The 19711-nt window shown below is 35.9% G+C and overlaps 1 protein-coding gene across 6 annotated transcripts in view; it reads left to right on the plus strand.

Annotated features, from left to right (window-relative positions):
• Positions 1–589: 589 nt before the first annotated feature.
• The window catches only part of LOC106867121 (multidrug resistance-associated protein 1), a 40960-nt gene continuing 21838 nt past the window's right edge, over positions 590–19711 (plus strand). The window contains exons 1-10 of one of the 6 annotated variants that reach the window (XM_089338689.1): positions 590–799; positions 5240–5425; positions 7148–7267; positions 9622–9750; positions 10844–10969; positions 12401–12462; positions 13532–13663; positions 15934–16107; positions 17600–17774; positions 18923–19243. In XM_089338689.1, coding sequence (XP_089194815.1) covers positions 755–799; positions 5240–5425; positions 7148–7267; positions 9622–9750; positions 10844–10969; positions 12401–12462; positions 13532–13663; positions 15934–16107; positions 17600–17774; positions 18923–19243 — 1470 coding nt within the window. In that variant the 5' untranslated portion in view covers positions 590–754. Of the gene's footprint in view, positions 800–5239; positions 5426–7147; positions 7268–9621; positions 9751–10843; positions 10970–12400; positions 12463–13531; positions 13664–15846; positions 16108–17599; positions 17775–18922; positions 19244–19711 lie in introns of all 6 variants that reach the window. The other 5 variants (XM_089338692.1, XR_016237706.1, XR_016237707.1 and 2 more) reach the window with 5 other exon arrangements.

A 19711-nucleotide genomic window follows, 5' to 3' on the forward strand; every position in this document is an offset into this window, starting at 1 on the left:
ATTCTTTGGTAAACATGCTTGTTTCTTCATCTTTTCTTAATCCTTTTTTATCATTCTCATATCATTTCCATGCTTCTATCCTATACCCCTCTCTTTTTCCCTTCTTAATTCTGTCTCCCTTTTCTCTTTCCATCTCTGTCTTTATTGTGCTTTTTCATTCTCTTTTTACCTTTCTCAGTTTTCTTTTTCTCTCTTGATCTTTCTATCTCTTCTTTTGTCTTTTCTTCTATTTTTTCCACTCTTATCCCCTGCCTCTCTTTGCTTTTTCTGTTCCCCTTTTTCACCACATTTCCTTACATTTTCCCCCTTTTTACCTCTTATTTCTTTCCACTTTCTCTCTTACTGTTTTCTCGGATCCCAAAAGCCCCTTATTTATATCTTTTTCTTTACTTCTTTCTGTTCCTCTTTTTCTCTCTCTTCTGCCTTTCTATTCCCTATTCTTCCCCACACCTTTTCAATTCTTGCTCTTTCTCTTTAAACACCAACCCCATTTATTTATTTTTCATTTCACTCTTTCTCTCTCTCCTCATTTTCCAATATTGCACAATCTTCAACCTATTTTTTTTTTGTTCCATTTTTCCACACCCTCTACTCTCTTCTCATTTGTTCACTATTCTTTATCACTATTTCTCTCTCTCTCTCTCTCCTTCCTCCTCCCTCTCCCCCTCTCACCTCTCCATCCTCTCTCTTCTCTTTCAATTATGTCATTTGGGTGCTTTTCCTTACTGTCATTCACCTCATATTCTACAAGCTTATGGCAGGAGACAACTTTCAAGCATTCTGTGAGTCACCGCTTTGGGTAAATATTAGAGAGTTTGTTATTTTTTCTCTCACATTTACTTTAGTTCACCGTAACAAACCTCTAAGTGGTCTGTTTGTATTTTTTTTTTATCTGTATATCTAAATAGCCATTTAGAGGTCAGCTTGTAAATCTCTCTGTCATTTTAGATGTTGGCCTGTGTGTCTCTCTATCTAGTTAACTATCTTTCTAGCTACATGTCTCACTAGCTTACTGTCTATCTGTTTGTTTATCCGTCACCTTGTCTGTCCATCTATGTACTTCTCAAGCCGTAATCTGTCTGTATATTTGTTGAGCTAAAATATTTTATCCAATGTACTTATTTATCTGTATATCTTTCTATGAATTCATTTCTCTGAATATCTTGATTATCATATCTACCAGTCAATATTACATTCCGTTATTTTGATATGATTGTGTGTGTGTGTGTGTGTGTGTGTGTGTGTGCGCGTGTGTGCGTGCGTGCGTGTGTGTGTGTGAGAATTGTTGCTTGTGCCTGAAGGGAAGAAGGTTGATTCTCTTATGTTAAAAGCATTCATTGTTGATGTTATGGTATTCATACTTCAAAATTTCATGCATGATCCCCCACCCACTTTGCCACCACTCCAACCTGAATAAGTTTTTTTCTCTGGACACCAATTATATGCATTATATGAATATTGTGTATAAAAGACACATGCCTCCCTAAACTTATGCTGGATTCCTTCATTGAACAGATACATGTGCATTAAACATATTCATGACACCACATGGTTCACAGAATTCATGACAGCACATGATCCATGGAATACATATACACACAGACTTATGAATCTACCACCTCATAAACTTACAACACCATGGACTGAATTTTGGCATCAAAATATGTGAACCTCCACAATTATGTGCACATACTGTTGTGTAGAGAGTTAGGGAAAATCCCAGTTGATTCTTTCTTACTGGTGAATAAATATTATGATACCAAAAAAAATTTCCAATTTCCAGTGGCAGTGAGACACGGGCTGTGAATACTGAGAATATGCAAAGGCTTGAAAGAAATGAAGCCAGTATTCTCCACTGGATGGGTAATGTCAGTGTGCATAGGCAACAGTGTAAGTGATTTGAGAGATAAACTGGGTATATGAGGCATCAGATGTAGTCTGCAAGAGAGAAGACTGCACTGGAATGGTTGTGAGATGTTTATGGATGAGGACAGTTGCATCAAGAGGTGATGATCTCTAACTGTGGAGCGAACATGTGAAAGGAGTAGAACCAGAAAGACAAAGTGGTGAGAAAGGAACTTCAGACATAGGGCCTCACAGAGGGGCTGACAAGGGACCGAGTCTTCTGGCTATTTGCTGTGCTTGAAGAGACATGACAAGCTAAGTAAAATCATGGTTGTCCATGCATACAGGCATGTCCCCTACAACCCTCTTCAGGTGAGTGATCCTTAGCTTGCAGGCTCATGAGTGCTGGTGCCCCATAAAAGCACCCAGTACATTCTGTAAAACGGTTGGTGTTAGGAAGGGCATCTAGCCAGAGAAACCATGCCAAAACAGACATGGAGCCCGGGCAGTTCTTCAGCTGGCCAACTCCTGTCAAACCATTCAACCCATGCCAGTATTGGAAACAGACATTAGATCATGACAATGATGATGATGAGATATATATATATATATATAATATATATATATTTATATATATAATATATATATATTTATATATATTATATATATATATATATATATATATATATATATATATATATATATATATATATATATACATACATGTATAGGGACTTGAAGATAAATTGAGACAATTTTTACAATGCATTAAAATGGTTATAAATACTAAAATAATGGTAGTAGACATTTATTACAACAAGAACATTTATCACTCAATATGGCCACCCTTTTGGACAATTAGTGCATCTACACGAGAACGAAAGTTTTTTGCTGCTGTCACAACCAACCCCCACCTTTTTGATTTTGCATGTCACACATTTGATGCAGGTCTTCAAACTGGTGACACTCAGATGTGGTGAAAATCCTTGATAAGTGCAATGATCACCCAAAGAGGTTTAAATCAGTCTTGGCTATTATTGCATTGTCAGAAACAATAATCACATATTGCTCCATATGTATGTCAGGGTATGCATTTCTATTTATCTGTCTATCGTTTTGTTCACTCAGTCTACTTTCTGTTTTCCTCACCTTCATCACACCCTCTCTAGCTTTTTCTCTCTCTATTCTCTATTTTTCTCCTAATTAATCTCTTTCCCTCCCGCTGTCCCCTCTATCCTCTCATTCTTTTACCTCTTCTCATTTAATCACTGTTCTTTCTCCTCTCTTTAAACCTTATATTGCGCAATACTGACATGTTATAAAGGTCATTTAAAATTTTGAGGTTATCTGTTCTCAGCCTTGCATAATTTATGTTTAAATTATGCAACTATAACTTAGACACACCATCCAATAGGTTTGAAGGCTGATACCCTAATCAATGTTAACATATTAAATGCAGGGAGTATTTTAGTTAGCTTTTTTTAATGCTTCCCTGCATTAAATATGTTATCGTTAGCCTAACTAAATAGGATAATACTTTGTAGAATGTGTATAGTAACTGTAATGCTGATTCTGTCTCATGTGAAGAGTTTGTTATTATATCATCCATTGACTGGTTGGATTTATCTAAGCACGAAACTCTGAGCAACAATGTTTTAGGTTAGGAAAGGCATCCATTCACAGAACCCATAGCAAACGGGACATTGGAGCTTGACAGAGTTATCTGGCCTGTTGGACCCTGTCAAACTGTCCAACCCTTGACAACATGGAAAACGGACATGTATCATGATGATGATATCTATATGTACGGAACATGTGGGCTTGAAAAGGTTAAACAAAAGCACTCACACGCTAGAAACAAAAAACTTCCTTCTAAAAACGTTAGTAACATCCTCGTAATAGATTTCAGAGCATATTTTTTAAAAAATAATTAAAAAAAAAAATCATCTGTACACTTGAAAAACTGTATCAAGTAATTCTCATAGACTTTCAAGTATATATATATATATATATATATATATATATATATATATATATATATATATACATATACATATACATATATATATAAAACTTGATACAGTCTAATAGAGGGGAGAGTGAAAAATAGAACTTTCAAAATTGGTAACCAAGAATCGATATTTTGTTGTGAATTAGGGTTAAAAGAAAGGTGCATAAAGAACTTTGCGATTAAATATTATTTTCAGGCTCCGCAATGCAATTAAAAAATTTAAAGATTGCTATTTTTGGTCGAATTTGGGATGTCATGCATTATATGTTGTAATGAATACATATTTCTACATAGCAGAATGCAAAACTATTAAATATAGTATCTTTAAGAGGTTGCATGGCAAGTTTCAATACAATTGACTAATATCTTGAGGTTCTGCATTGACTATAAAAAGAATGGGAATGCAAAATTCTTTCCAGTGTTGCTGCAATGGTCATTGTGTGGACATATGTCGTATGTGTGTGAAGTTTTCTGCTTCCTACCTTGACTTTAGGCTATTGTATTAAAATTAATGATCATGTTAAATTTAGTGTTGTTTACATTTAGTGATGAGTCATAAGCCAATAAAGTCTCATGATAGTGAATGCCCAATATTTGGTACTCCATGTGATCTTAGCAAGCAAGTTTTGCCAGCTTACAAGGACGTACTAAAAATGCATTTTATTTGAACGAGAAAAAGAAAAGTATGCAATTAAGAAAGATCTTTTGATTAAACAAATTGTCAAGATTGTAGCAGAAAAGATAATTCTTCTTTGGCAAAAGGTATCCATCCTTTGTGTTATGATTCAGTCAGTTGAACCGAAAATCTTAAACTTTTATCTAAAGTACCAAGCATCACTAAAATCTGTGAAAAATAGGAAAAAGGTGCCATCATTTCAAACAGTGTAATGTGCTTAAAGTCTAAGTAGTTTCCAGAAACTTCATTAGAATGAAGGACAACTCAGAATAACAAGACTAAGACATTAAAAATTCACAAACAAACATAACAAATGTGTATTCCTGTCATCCTGTGATAAATAGATATCGCTCTGCTTTTGACACCTGGGTAGCACCTTTCAATCCAGTGGTGTCACTTGTTTTGAAAACATAAACACTGCTTGGGAATCAATTGTAACCAGCAAGTGTGAAACATTAGCATAAAAAGGGACAGCATTTTGTTCCTTTACTCATTGGTTTGCAGCCATCTTAAAAGATTATTAATTCATTCATATTGACTCCAAGTACTTAGTTCAGTCTTCATTTAAAAAATTTATTATTTAACAATGACTAGATTCACTTACTGAGTTATTTCCATTCAAAGACATAACTTACATCCCTTTACATTTTTCATATTTTTTGAAGGACGTGCTGGAATTTATTTATTTATTTATGTTTCCTCTTCAGAATTCCTCATTGACATGGAGTTCAAACAATGGTTCTTGGCCCCAGTTCACCGACTGCTTTCAAAAAACAGTTCTTGTATGGATACCTTGTGGTTGGTTGTTTCTCACACTGCCTTACTACTCATATTACCTCATCACAACTCGTGGAAAATCTAGGCATATCACATTTTTCAGCATTTTAAAAACTGTAAGTAAAAAGCTGTTTTTTTTTCCCATTTCCATGCTGATGCTGTTGTTGTTGTTCTTGTGGGTCATGGTGGTGGTGGTGGTGGTGGTAACAACCTCGATTGGAGGAATTGTATAGTTGAGACTAGTTATTGTTGTTGAAGGTGATTGTGGTAGAGTGAGGTATGTGAAAATAGTTGCTTTGGTCGAGAGTGGGGTGAAGGTAACTGTTGTGATTGCGTGGGGTTGAAGCTGGTTGTTTGGTTGAATCATGGAGGCACTGGTAGTGGAATAATAATAGCTGAAGCTGTTCCCTTTTCTTTTCTTTTTTTCCCTGTCCTTTTTCTGTTTTGCAAGCTACCTAGCAACCTAACAGGGGATTAAAAAAAAAAGGCACCCAGAACACACTGTGATATGGGTTAATATTAGGAAGAGTACCCTGCCATAAAAATCATGGCAAAGCTGACATTGGAACTCAGCATAGCCCTGCAACTTTCTGGATCTTGTAAATCCATCCAATCCAACCAATGCTTGCAAGGAAAACAGACGTTAAATGATGATGATGTAACACACACACACACATGCATCGTCATCTATATAGTATTGAGTTGTCTGAGTCCTGCTAACATCACAAGGATACTCCAATGTAGCAGGCCACTGTTGAACTTTGCTTGTATTAAGCACTTCAAACCCAGATCATTCTTACCAAATCAATGTCTGTGTGGGTGTGATATTATGCATCAAGATAAAGAGTCATTGGGGTTTGTTTATTTTCGCTTATCTATCACTGTTACCACCTCCCTCCACAACATGCCTATCCCTCATTTTGCCTGCTAATCTGCATAGTTACTTCTCTTTCAACCAATATTTTAATTCTCTCTCTCTCACTCACTCACTCCCTCTTCTCTCTCTCTCTCTCTCTCTCTCTCTCTCTCTCTCTCTCTCTCTCTCTCTCTCTCTCTCATAATATTCTTTTGTAACAAATATACAATATGTATTTTCTGGTTAGATCTTAATTTCTAAATTCACAAAATCAAGGTTTGTCAAAAACAATGTAAAACTTTCTAACTCTTTTTATTGTCCCAATATTGGATTGGCAGACTCAGGATGTCTATGACATTTAATTACAGCATTCTATGTTCTGAGTACAAATCTTGCTAAGGTCTGTCGATTAAAGTCGATAAAATAAAGTACCAACTAAGTACTAGTTCAAGTTATATTCTATAATATATTGATTCTGAATAAAGACTAAATTTACTGCCTTGGTGTATAAATTTCTGGGGTAGGGCATGAATATGTCTCCCCTAAAAATTAAGTATTCATTCTGAAATTCTTTCATGCTAAACCTTAGCAATAAAAGAGTTGTTCCCTTTTTTTCTGTACTTCTTTGCTAGCATTTCTTTTATATATGAATAAGGATGTGAATCAATCAAGGACGACCTGCAAAACTTTATGAATGGCATGCCTAAAAAAAATGAGTTGAATTTTATTAAGTGTGGCCCACCTGATGATGATCCATGTCTCATGTGGCCCTCTTCTCAAAAAAAAGGTTACCCGTGCCTGGTGTAAATAGCAAAATACATGAAGCTGAGGAGGAATTGAAAATCACTGCTATAAAATATCTTAATTGCAATTGGTTTTAGAATAAGATCATGTTTTCCAAATGCTAAAATATTTTCTTGATCAAATATCATATTTCAATCTCTTTAACTTATTTTTGTAGTTTTGTCCCTTTATTTTACAGCTTTTAAGCTTCCTCCTGGCTGTATTTGTCCTTTGTGATTTAATAATGAGTATTTACTATGAAAATGCTCACCTTACAGCAGTGGACTATATTGCAAGTATATTCCAGATTATTACTTATGTAAGTATTGTAATGGGTTTGTTAATTGTTTTTTTTTTTTATTTTGCATGTTCTTATTTCATTTACAAATAATTGGCAAGTAAGGCAACAACAAAATGTTAAATTGTTTTAAAACCTCCATCATAATTTTCTGTAAGATTGGGAGACTGGGAGAAATAGGATAGCAGAAAGTAATACCAAGTGGTGGGAAGAGAGAGACTAGGCATCAATGTGTCCTCCTCTACTGTGAAAACAGTAGAGGAGTAGGGGCCGAAACTGGTTCCTCCTGATGATGTCGTGAGCTAACTGGATCCTATAAAGGAGCTGTTGTGGTTGAAGACCACGAAACATGGTTGAAACCCCTCCTAGTGGGAAGAGAGACGAGGCATCGATGTGTACTTAACTAAGGGAAAAACAGAAAGTATGAGCTTCACACAGATTTTACTATATGGGAACCAGAAGCACAAGGGGTTTGGAATTGCAAGGCAGTTACCACGGAAAAAGCTGAGACGTTATCATGGACGAGTGTGTTTGGAAGGATGGTGATGCACTTTCCTTTAACAATACTGAAAAGAAAAGCATGGAAACAGCAGTATGAGTGATTGAGGAAAGAGGAAAAAGTATGAAAAAGAGAGCTTACCCGCAAGGGACCAGCTGATCAAGTTAACAATTCTATGGTAGGTAGAGCAATTAAGGATATGAAGGCAGGGAAAGTAACCGGTTCATTGGAAATAGTTACTGAGGTACCTTAAAACATCTGGGGAAGTAGGGTATGGGTTTGTCACCTGAATAGTTTATAGGAAAGTTGGTTATACATCATTAGATGTATACCTGACTTTCCTATATAAAATTAAAGAATATAACGATACGCTGAACTCCAGTCTATCAACTTATACAACATTTCTTCAGGTGGTAAATATATACATCTTTAGCTCTTGTTGTTACAGCTTCTGTGTGTGTGAGCATAGTTGTTGGGACGTTGATATGTAGATGTGAGCGAGCTGTCGAGTGTAAGTCCGAAAGATGGAGAGTGACAGCTATACACGTAAAGAGACTGTCTCCAGGTTGGAATGTTGGAGACACTGCTTGACATGTCCATGCTCTATTGCTGGCCAGCAAGAAAAAGATAGAATTAAGTGGGAAAGCTTGCTTGTTTAATTCCACGCATGCGCACGGCGTTACTACAAGTTAATCAGGCTGTAGAAGAAGGTATCATATTTGACTTGTATGACAGTCATAGTAAACACAAGGACAAAAGAGATGTTCTGAAGAGAGGAAACGACAGAAACATCAAACTGCCTGTGAAGGAAAGAATAATACTGGGCTTGTGCATATTTTACCACCACTCCTTTCTTATTTCTCCCCTATCAAGATGTCTGTGTTTCTGGAGTACCCCCTACTATCACTCTTTTTTGAGACCTTTTGCCTCCAAATCGATTCTCATTCAAGCCATAGTGGCATAGGAGAATAGCTGTTAAATGAATGATCAAACCACACACACACACACACACATATGCAAACACACATGCGTGCGTGCACACACACACACACATACATGCACACAGACACACGCACACACACCCACACACACACGCACACACACACGCTGGATACAGTGTGGATGACCAGATGGTTCAAAAGTTCACTTCACAATCATGATGCTCCAGGTTCAGTCTCACGGTATGGCATTTTAAGCAAGTGTCTTTTACAATAACTGTGAGTCAACCAAACTGTATGCTCACAAATATGGCCTTACATGAAAGACTTCAGGAGTTTCCTGGGTTAATTCACTTGTGGATGTTAATTATCTTCGATAATATAATGGAAGGGAGATAATTGGAGAATTGCATGTTTATGCATAAATGAAAAATGCATTCTCAGGGAAATGGAAAATGAAAAGGTCCAAAATATAGTATTAAAGGTTTATAGAGTCCAGGGCATAGCTAGAGTGTGTGATGCCAGAGACAGCCTTTGGGTTGATTCCATCCCACCTCACTAGGTCCCCTAAGGGTTATGTTATTTCATACAGCAGAAATTCAAGTGCTGCCCTCATAAGAGCATCATCCAGGGTGGACTGCGAATTCATCAGCTTTGCTACTGAAGGAGACAGCTCTAAACAAGTGTCCTTAGTTGTATGTTGTAAAGGAAATAAGAAAGAATTATTTTAATGTTTGCAATAAAATTACCTATAATTTATATGATCTCTGAGTGAATAAGAAAATCTATAATCCGTAACTCCTGAAAGGAAGGTCTTTTCAGAACTTATCAGTTGTTAATTTCCTCATTCATTTACTCTCTTCATTTCCCCCCATCTCTCTCTTATTCAATCATGTCAGCAACTAAACTTTATGCTTTTCTTCCTTCTTTATTTGTAGTTATCTGCAATGATTCTCATGCAACTTGAACGCCAGGCTGGTACTGTAACATCAGGAGTTCTGTTCATTTACTGGTTACTTTCTTTGTTGACCAGTACCATTCTATGTTACAACAAAGTCATATTAAAGGTAAGGTTCACCAAAAAGGCTCTTGCCCCAGAAGACATGTTTTATCTCAGATAAAGTTGGTCTTTAAAAAAATTGACAATGTCACTATCCTTATTATCATTAGCATATGTTGGACAGTTTGACTGAGGACTGGCAAGCCAGGAGACTGCACCAGGCTCCAATCTGATCTGACAAGATTTCTACAGCAAGATGCCCTTCCTAACACTAACCACTCTGAGAGTGTAGTGGGTACTTTTTATTTAACTGACCACTGGAGGTGGTGGATATCAAATTTCAACACCCTGATCTGATACAATAGTTTAAGAGAGATGAGCTAGCTCCTTTATAAATACAATGGCACCAACTTCTATCCCATTGGTTGACTCTCTCTCTCTCTTTGTTTCTCTCCTGTTTATTCTTTTTTTTTTGGTATTTTTCTTTCCTTTCTCCTCACTCCTCTTTCCATGTTTGTGTTGCTTTTGTTTTTGTTTTCATGTAACTTACTACTTGATGCATGGACTCCAAAGATGACAGTATTTGCTAAGGTCATTCGATTTTTTTCAATCAATTGACTGATTGAGTAAACAGAGCCATGAAAGCACCTATAATGCATATCAGAAACAGCTGTAAGTCAAAGATGCACAAATAAAGAAATAAGTCCAATATTTATTCCTTTTCTTATATATGTTTTATATATTCTTTTCTTGGACATGGATCCATGTTTCAAGCAGGAATGTGTATATATATATATATATACACACCTTGCCTTCATTAGTAGATGACAGAATGACCTGTCTGTTTATTTGTGTGTACATACATCTCCATCTGAGATTCTCATGTGAATAGATGCACACACTTTTATGTGTACATCAACAGTTCAACCAACACACCAACTCAACTGCATACTTACAAACACCAGGAACTCTCTTAACTCAGAAAATCTTGTCACTTTGTTAGCAACTGGCTTGGATTCTCTCAAGAAGACCTGAAATAAAACTCAAAGAAGAAACATACACACACGCACAAACATGCACACACACACACACGCACACCCACTAAAACACTGACACACAGGTAACCTAAATATGACCTTTCTCTCTGTCTCATGTTACAGCAATATGAAACTGATATTCTACACTTCAACGTATTCCTTGCACGCTATACATTCATAGTATTGGAGATTGTGTTCCATTGCTTTGCTGAAGTGCCACACAAATATGACAAGAAAGCATTACAAAGGGTTAGTTTATGTCATATTTTATATTTTTATATTTTTTAAAAATTTTCTTTAACCTTAGGATACTAAAGTGGACACTAACGTACTTAATGTAATAAACCAAGAAATTTCAAATAAATAAAATCGTTTTTTGTCTCATAAGTTCTTTAGCATTTTTGAAGATCAGCACTATACATTTTCTCTAAGACTTGTAGCACAAAATGAAAGGATGGGGATGGCTGGAATGTCAACACAATAAAGACTGACCAAAAGGAAGAGGGGGAAGCAAGATGACTATAACAAGAGCCAATGGGAAGGTATCACTTTACTTGCTAGAAATAACAACCAAATTTCTTTTATATCATCTTAAAGAATGGAACGGGATGTTAGCTAACTTAGTCCTAAATACATTATACCATCAAAAATAGATGGCTAGTCAGTACTGATCAAAGTTGACCCTAGGGCTAAATAACAAAAGCAACCAATATTTCAGATTTACCTACACTGAAAACCCTAAGTGTTTGTATAAATATCTTGTTTTATTGGAGATATTTTATACAGTAAAGGTGTTCATAATCATCATCATCATCATTTAACACCTGTTGTCCATGCTGGCATGGGTTGGACGGTTTGACTGGGCTTCAGTCTGATATATTGAAAAATGACTCAGAACATTGCCATTCCATCTCAACAAGACACCTAGTATTGCATTTATATGCATATCTATATCTATTTGTATATGTGTGTATTAACAGCTGAACTCAATTCCACATTACTTGAATTTTCATTGATGAAAATCAATGCCTTGGAACTGCCAGGCTTCGGATGAGTTACCATTTTACCATGGTACCTATTATTAGTGAATGAACAGAGACAACATAGAGCTGAGAGGACCCTTTAATCTGGCAGAAGATATGATGACCTTTCTAAAGCTGAAGGCACAATAAAATGCACCCTGTACCCTTTATAAACTAGTTGGTGTTAAGAAGGGCATCCAGGTATAGTAATCATATTAAAAATAGAACAGAAAAGGAAGACATGGTCCTTTGACCCATCAAGTAGCACAATAACTCAAATTAGGAACTGACTCAGAGGTGTGTGTGTGTGTGAATAGAGGTAATTAGGCTGCCCCTACTAATAGGACAAAAGACCGCATAGAAGCTTCCTTCTTTCTTGTGTTAAAGCAGTGTATGTGGAGTTGTCTTTAACACTTAGCTAAGTGATAAATAAAAATGATTGACTGAAATAAGAACCAGACTGAAATAAGACAATGTGTTGCTGGTGTCAATATAACTGAGTAAATCCCTTGAAAGTGCTCTGGCATGGCTACAATCCACTGACTGAAAAATGAGAGAATTTGTATGTAGATATTTTATTTGGCATTGGGAAAATGTGCACAGTTTTATAAACTTATACTTCTGTAAAAAGATAATATTTATTTGTCTGTATTTGCAGAAACCAAATCCAGAGCTGGAAGCATCTTTCCTATCCCTCATCACATATCATTGGATCACTCCGTAAGTATAAAAAACACATTATAAAATTGAGGCATAACCAATAATCTTTTTTGTGACTAGATTTCTTCTAAAAAACTATCATTGATTTTGAAAATAAAATAAAATTTATTAAGAATGAGTATAATTATTTTTTTCATTAAGCTGGAGTCTGAGGTATAACACCGTAAAATTATAATGAAATGTTTTAAAATATCTATGAACACTTTTCAGATATAATATATCAATTAGTATATTATCTGTTTTACTTCTTATTTAAGATAGTTGGATGTGATTTGTAGGAGATTTGGCTGCTATTCCTAGTAAGTGAAACAATTGCATAGAGGTTCTCTAGTTGGTATGTGTCTGATGTTTAGCCCCTGGTCAGCCCTGATTGAGCAGACCTTTAATCAAAGATTAAACCCTTTCCCTTAAAATTGCTTAGAACTGATATATATATATATATATATATATATATATATTGTTTCAGTGGGAGAGGAAGAGCAAGACAGGAGTAATCTGGGGGAGAAAGATGTTTGCTGATGTATCAATGGGGAAAATAATTTTATTTATAAAAATGTGAATTATTCATTAAGGTCTCCAGTTAAGATAATGGAAGAGGTGTCAATAAGTTGCTTTGTCTTTATGTTTGCAGAGCACGTTGGGGTTTGTAGTGTTTGGAACATCAAGAGAGTGAGAGGTGGTCAATGGAGTGCTCAGGTGAACTGGAATAGTCAGCCACTCGTTTGTCCCAGCAGCGACTATTATGAAGAGGTTCTCAGAAACAGTCTTCTAAACAGCATCCCATTTGTTTGTATCATATATTCAGAAGTGACACTTTTAATTATACCACACCTTTACAATAATTGTTATTATCAATTAGATAAGTTGAAGATGAAAAAATAAAATTGGACTATTCTATAAGATCTTTCTTTCCCTTTTTTTTTTTCGTTCCAGACTTATTAGCAAAGATCTTTCTTTCCCTTTTTTTTTTCGTTCCAGACTCATTACCAAAGATCTTTCTTTCCCTTTTTTTTTTCGTTCCAGACTCATTACCAAAGATCTTTCTTTCCCCTTTTTTTTCTCGTTCCAGACTCATTAGCAAAGCTTTTAAAAATACTTTGACTGAAGCTGACCTCTATCAACTGAATCCACGTGACAATATCAAATATTTTTCTACCAAATTTCTTACAGCCTGGAATCAAGAAAAAGTCAAATGTATTCAGTATGTTTGGCCTTATTTTTATTTGAAAATAAGCAACAAGGATATCCAGAGGTAATGCAGTACGATCGTTTCATGCAACTCCATTTAAATGAACAATGTAATCATTACATCAATTTAAAAATGCAGAGCAATCCTCAGCTGCACAAAGACATAGAATTTAATTAAATTAGAATAAATGGACACATTAGTATATTTATACCTAAAATCTCCAATATATAATTAGCATGTTCTTTTACCTCAATACTCCTTTATTAATACCACTACGTACCAATTAATCAATATTCACAGATACCATTTGATGAGTTAATATTTAAGTGTACAATCTGTATAAATATTAAACTATTTCTGGATAATTTTTTTTCATCCCTCTATTGTGGTTAAAGTTTTGTATATACCTAAAAGTATTCATACATTTCTATCCTTTTGTTATAATATTCTTCTTAATAACCCTCTGAATAGCTCTAAACTTTAACTGTATACAATATAGCAACATTGTTTAAATTATTTAACTATAGTACTACATGATAAGACTGCCCCTTGTTTCATTATCAATCGTCTGCTAGTGGGCGACCCCCTTAGTTGTCAGCTAACATCTTGATTTAAGTTTTTTTTTTTACCAAACCTCATGATATTTGCTTCTAATAAATCTCGATTTTTATGACTATACCAACTATGATTTCTGTCTGCTCCCTCAGCTCTACCCCTAATAGATACTACCCTTTATTCTCTCAGCCTTAGATATACAAGGATTTGATAAATTAGTCTATAAATTAAAACTGACCCCATAAAAACAAATAAAATCAGTGACAAGCAGAGTCTTCTTGATAATTTAGTAACTTCTATGCTGAAGTGGAGACAACATGTTCTTTGTCTGTCTCCTTAACTTCATGGAGATTTTAGGTATAATTATACTAATGTGTCCATCTATTCTAGTTTAATTAAATTTTATGTCTTTGTGCAGCTGAGGATTGCTCTGCATTTTAAATTGATGTAATGACTGCATTGTTCATTTAGATGAAGTTGCATGAAACGATCGTATGGCATTACCTCTGAATATCCTTGTTGCTAATTTTGATTCTAATACCTTATTTTGAAATTGTATGGATAATACCATACTAAATTCTGGTGCCTCAGCTTAAGTTCCATATTCATCTGAATCTAAATTTTTGCTTACATATATATATATATATGTGTGTGTGTGTGTGTGTGTGTGTGTGTGTGTGATGGTCGTCCACTCGTGACCGAGGAAGACCATTGTTAACCTTCAGGAACATTGTGCGCTCTAGGACTAACTTATATTTTGCTAACGAGCCCTGCTCTTGACAAGCATACACGACTGCAAACATTGCAGACCAAGCTTTCCCCATTCGCTACAACAGCAGTGCGCTTTCGAGCAGCACCCTGAAATTCTTCATGCAGAATACGTGCTCTCTCAAAGGTGCCAACCCCCCTCCTTAACCAGCTTCCTCCATCTGTGGTGATGACAGGCATTGTTCTCCCAGTCAGTGTCCTGCATATCACTGGCCTTTAATGAAGACTTGACACAGTCCTTAAATCGCAGCCTTGGTTTCTGCCATGTTTCACTGCTGGGTAGCATATGTATATATATATATATATATATATATATATATATATATATATATATACAGACAATAGTTTTGAGAGCTAGATATGCTCAGTATAGAAAACATGTAACAATGCTCAAATGAATTTGAACTTAAACTCTGAATTCTTCATCTAGGACTAGGTCCATGGTGTCAAGAGTGGCTACACATACATGCATATACATATGCTACTAACTATCTATTTGTCTGTCTGTCTGTCTGTCTGTCTGTCTGTCTGTCTGTCTGCCTGCCTGCCTGCCTGTCTGTCAGTCTGTCTGTCCATCTATCCATCCATCTATCTATCCATCCATCTATCTATCTATCTCTCTATCTATCTCTCTCTCTATCTATCTATCTATCTATCTGTCATCTCTCTCTCTCTTTCCATATATATATACACACACACACACAAACACACACAAACACACACACATCTGTCTATCTGTTTCTCTATCTGTCTGTTTCTCTATCTGTCTGTTTGTCTGTCTATCCAGCCAGCCTCTTTTTGTAATGCTTTTCTTTGCCTCTCTTCCACCTCTCTCATCACTGTCACTACCTTGTCCTTTCTCATTTCTATAGCAAAAAATCAGCAAACAACAAGAAAATTACATGTGGCTTGACCTTTTATCATATTGATGACTACTTCTCATGTCTCTTTATGTCCAGACAAAATATTGAAACAAAAGTGCCCGAAGATGTGACAGCTTACAAAATGAAGAACAAAAAGCCTGTATCTCTGAAGAAAGTTCTCCTGAGAGTCTACTTCAGCGAACTGGGCTGTGCATGGCTACTGAAGATAGGCTTTGATATTGCACTCTTTGCTGGACCTGTCATACTTGAGTTTGTATTCTTTCTTCTCTTGCACTGTATATTTATTTATTTTCTTTGTTTCTTTTCCTTTTATGAGTGGTTGGTGTTAGGAAGGGCATCCAGCTTTAAGACTCCTGCTAAAACAGTCACAGGAGTCTGGTGCAGGCTTCTGTCTGGCCGGCTCTTGTGAAGGTGGACATTAAACGACAGCGACAGCGACGCAGAATAAAAGCTGTGTGGTTAAGATCTGAACTGCTTGCCACCAATCACATCTTAGTCATGAGTTCAAAATCTTACTTCATTCAGTTTACAAGAAACAGTAATTATAAATTTCTTACTCCAGTTTACCTGTTTAACAAAGCCCAGCTACCACTCTTTATTTTATGGCTGGTTGAATGCTTTATAGGAAGAAAGTACACTCAATTAAACATTTGGTTGTGTGTGTCAGAGGTAGAAAGTGTATCCAAATAAATTTAAAAAGATATAAGCTCATATAAGCACCTATTCTATGCTTTTTTGCTGGAAAAATGAAAATGGGCTTTACACACTCATTATTTTATGCTAACACAGATCAGAGGGAATATGTTGATTTTTATTTCCATGTTTGTTATACACTCATTTAATTATATTCAAACATGCACTTACACACACACACACACACACACACACACACACACACACACACACACACACACACACAATGTTGTGTGGTGATTTAAGATGGATTTTGCTGCTATTTATAATAGGTCAAATGACTTGAGGCATCTTCATTTTTTTTGAAGAAGTACAGTAAAGCTGAGAAGTGTGTGTGTGTGTGTGTGTGTGGACTTTGTTGGTGAGGATCAAATTGCTTGACTTCTAAGTATCTCAACTGAACCTCTTTCATGTGAGAGTATGCACTGGTTTTAGATTCTAAGATTATGAGCCAATAAAGGTACTGCTACAGTGTCTCTTTGCCTGCTAGAAATAGCAGCCAAATTCCCCTCAAATCACACCTTATCATCTTTATAAAAACAATCACATTGGCTAATATAGTCTTGAGTACACCTTCAGAAAATAAGGTTGGATGGTCATGGCTAGAATGCTTTTAATCATAGGTCTATTTGAGTAGTGCTGACCAGGGGCTAAGCCCTATCAACAATTCTAACATTCCAATCTGTGGACAAATTAAACAACTTGGAACTTAACAACAGTATTATTGGGATGACAGATTGTGACTTCATGATTCTTGAATCCAAAGAAATTTTGTTTTTAGCATATATACTCAAATTAGTAAATATAATACCCATGTGTTGGCATAATTGTTGATCTTTTAACCTAAAAAATTTGCCAAAAAATAAGATGCTGTTTTATACTTCAGGCATAAGGTATGTTTTAAACCTTGTGATGTTCAGTAAGTTGTTAGCATGGGTGATGGTTGATGTTAGGCTAATCCTTATTTTGTTAAATACTGTCTTGAACATTAACATATATGTTAACTGCTGTGTGATATATTACCGACCTGTTATTTTGATGTTTTCAGTAAGCTGATAGTATATACAAGCAATGAGGAACCAAAATGGAAAAGCTATGTACTGGCAGTGACATTATTCTTTCTGTCAGTTTTATACAAACTTTTCTACCAGGGATCATTCTTCATGTCAACCCTTCTGGCAGCAAGAATTAAAGGGTTGTTGACATCAGTTGCATTTCGCAAGGTAAATAAATACCCCAAGCGCTCTTCAATAGCAGAATGTAGAATTGGTAGAGTGACAGATTAAAGACATTACAGTGTTTTGTTACACCCTTTTTAATATTGACAGTTGAAATCCTTGTTTTTCAAAAATCTCTCCTAAATCACAAAATAAGGTGGGGAAATGTGCCCTATTTCCCAAATCCCACAACATCAATTATACTGCAGATGTAATTTACTTTGTCCACCACCACTAAGTCTGGTTTGTTGTGCTCAGGCACCTGGTCCATTTCGATTAGGAAATCACACACAATTTTGCAAGTGTCTGGCTCAGTCACTCTCTGTGGTCTGTGCTCATACCATGTCCTGTCTTTCTCTAACCCCCACTTTTCACTCAGTTTCCAAAGCAGCACTTTTCTTATCTCATCATATTGCCACAACTTATAATGGTTTGGGGAAAGTCGAGGGGCATTCACTCATCTTTTAGGCAACAGTTTCAACAAATCCATTACAAATTCAGCACAATGGAAACACTTGCTCATTTCTAAGATTGACCCTAAAATTTGTGGCCAAAGCATGGTCTTGCATTGCTCATATAGTACTCTCCATCTTCTTTTTAAGTGTTCCTTTCTTCAACCAGTCCCACCTATGTTCTCTAGCAGCTTCAGTTGTAGCTGCATGGAAATGATTGTGTAGTCCCTTGTTGAGTACTGCTTCTTCATGTCCTTCTCATACTTCTTGTTTTGTTCCTTTCTTTTTTCCTGCTTTTAATATGCCCTCTCCCCTAACTGCCCTAACAAGGTTTCCTCACTTTGATCACCATCGTATCCCCACTACTTTCCTTGCATTTACACTTTGCTCTACATCTTCACTGCCACCATTTATTTTTCTATCCTCAATAGGCACACTCTCTGCTGGTGCACCACCATCATTGTTTTCTACTTTCCTTTATATTTCTTCAATTTCTATGCTATTTCTGGTCGGCCCAGCAATGCCCTAGATATACTTTTGGTGGGTCTTGGAAGTTCTTTCAGTAGATCATGTTGAGACTCGCTCAGAGACTCATGGACATGCTATCCATGTGACTTTTCTAATGGCTTCCTCAGTGTCTCCTTAGTCTTGCTCTATTGTTGTTCTTTACAATGTTTATTCTTGTTTAACTCTTGTTTACAGACGCTGACCCTTAGCAATGCCTGCCGTCAAACATTGTCCATGGGGCAGATTGTGAACCTCATGTCCATTGACTGTTCACGCATCTCAGAAGCAATTCCTTTCCTCTTTGTAATGATCTCCTCACCAATCCAGATTTCTCTGTCCCTTTATTTACTTTATCAACAACTCGGAACTTCTGTTTTCGTTGGAATTGCTCTCCTTCTACTCTATATACCAGTCAATGGTACTTTGATGGGGAAAATTAAAATGTACCAGGCACAACAGATGAAAAGTAAAGACATCCGTATTAAATTAATGAATGAAGTTCTCAATGGAATCAAGGTTGGTTACTACATTAAATTTTTCATTTTTGATGGGCTTTTGTTTTAGTTTTGATTGTTGTTGTTGTCGTCGTCGTCGAGGATGATGTCCTTTAGCTTGAGGTCATGAACTCTGATTGAATAGGCAGTCCCATGATCAAAATTTTCTAGCCAAGGCTTTCCCATTTTTTAGGGATGTCTTGTACAGTCGACCTTGGTGGAATTTGTTGTTGTTGTTGTTGTTGTTGTTGTTGTTGTTGTTGTTGTTGTTGTTGTTGTTGTTGTTGTTGTTGTTGTTGTTGTTATTGTTATTATTATTGTTATCGTCATCGTCATCATCATCATCATCATCATCATCATCATCATCATCATCATCATCATTATTATTATTATTATTATTATTATTATTATTATTATTATTAAGGCGACAAGCTGGCAGAATCGTTAGCATGCCAGGCAAAATATTTTGTGGCATTTTGTCCATTTTTAT

This window comes from Octopus bimaculoides, chromosome 20 (genome assembly GCF_046866305.1).
Source record: "Octopus bimaculoides isolate indiv1 chromosome 20, ASM4686630v1, whole genome shotgun sequence".
NCBI classification, from domain to species: domain Eukaryota; kingdom Metazoa; phylum Mollusca; class Cephalopoda; order Octopoda; family Octopodidae; genus Octopus; species Octopus bimaculoides.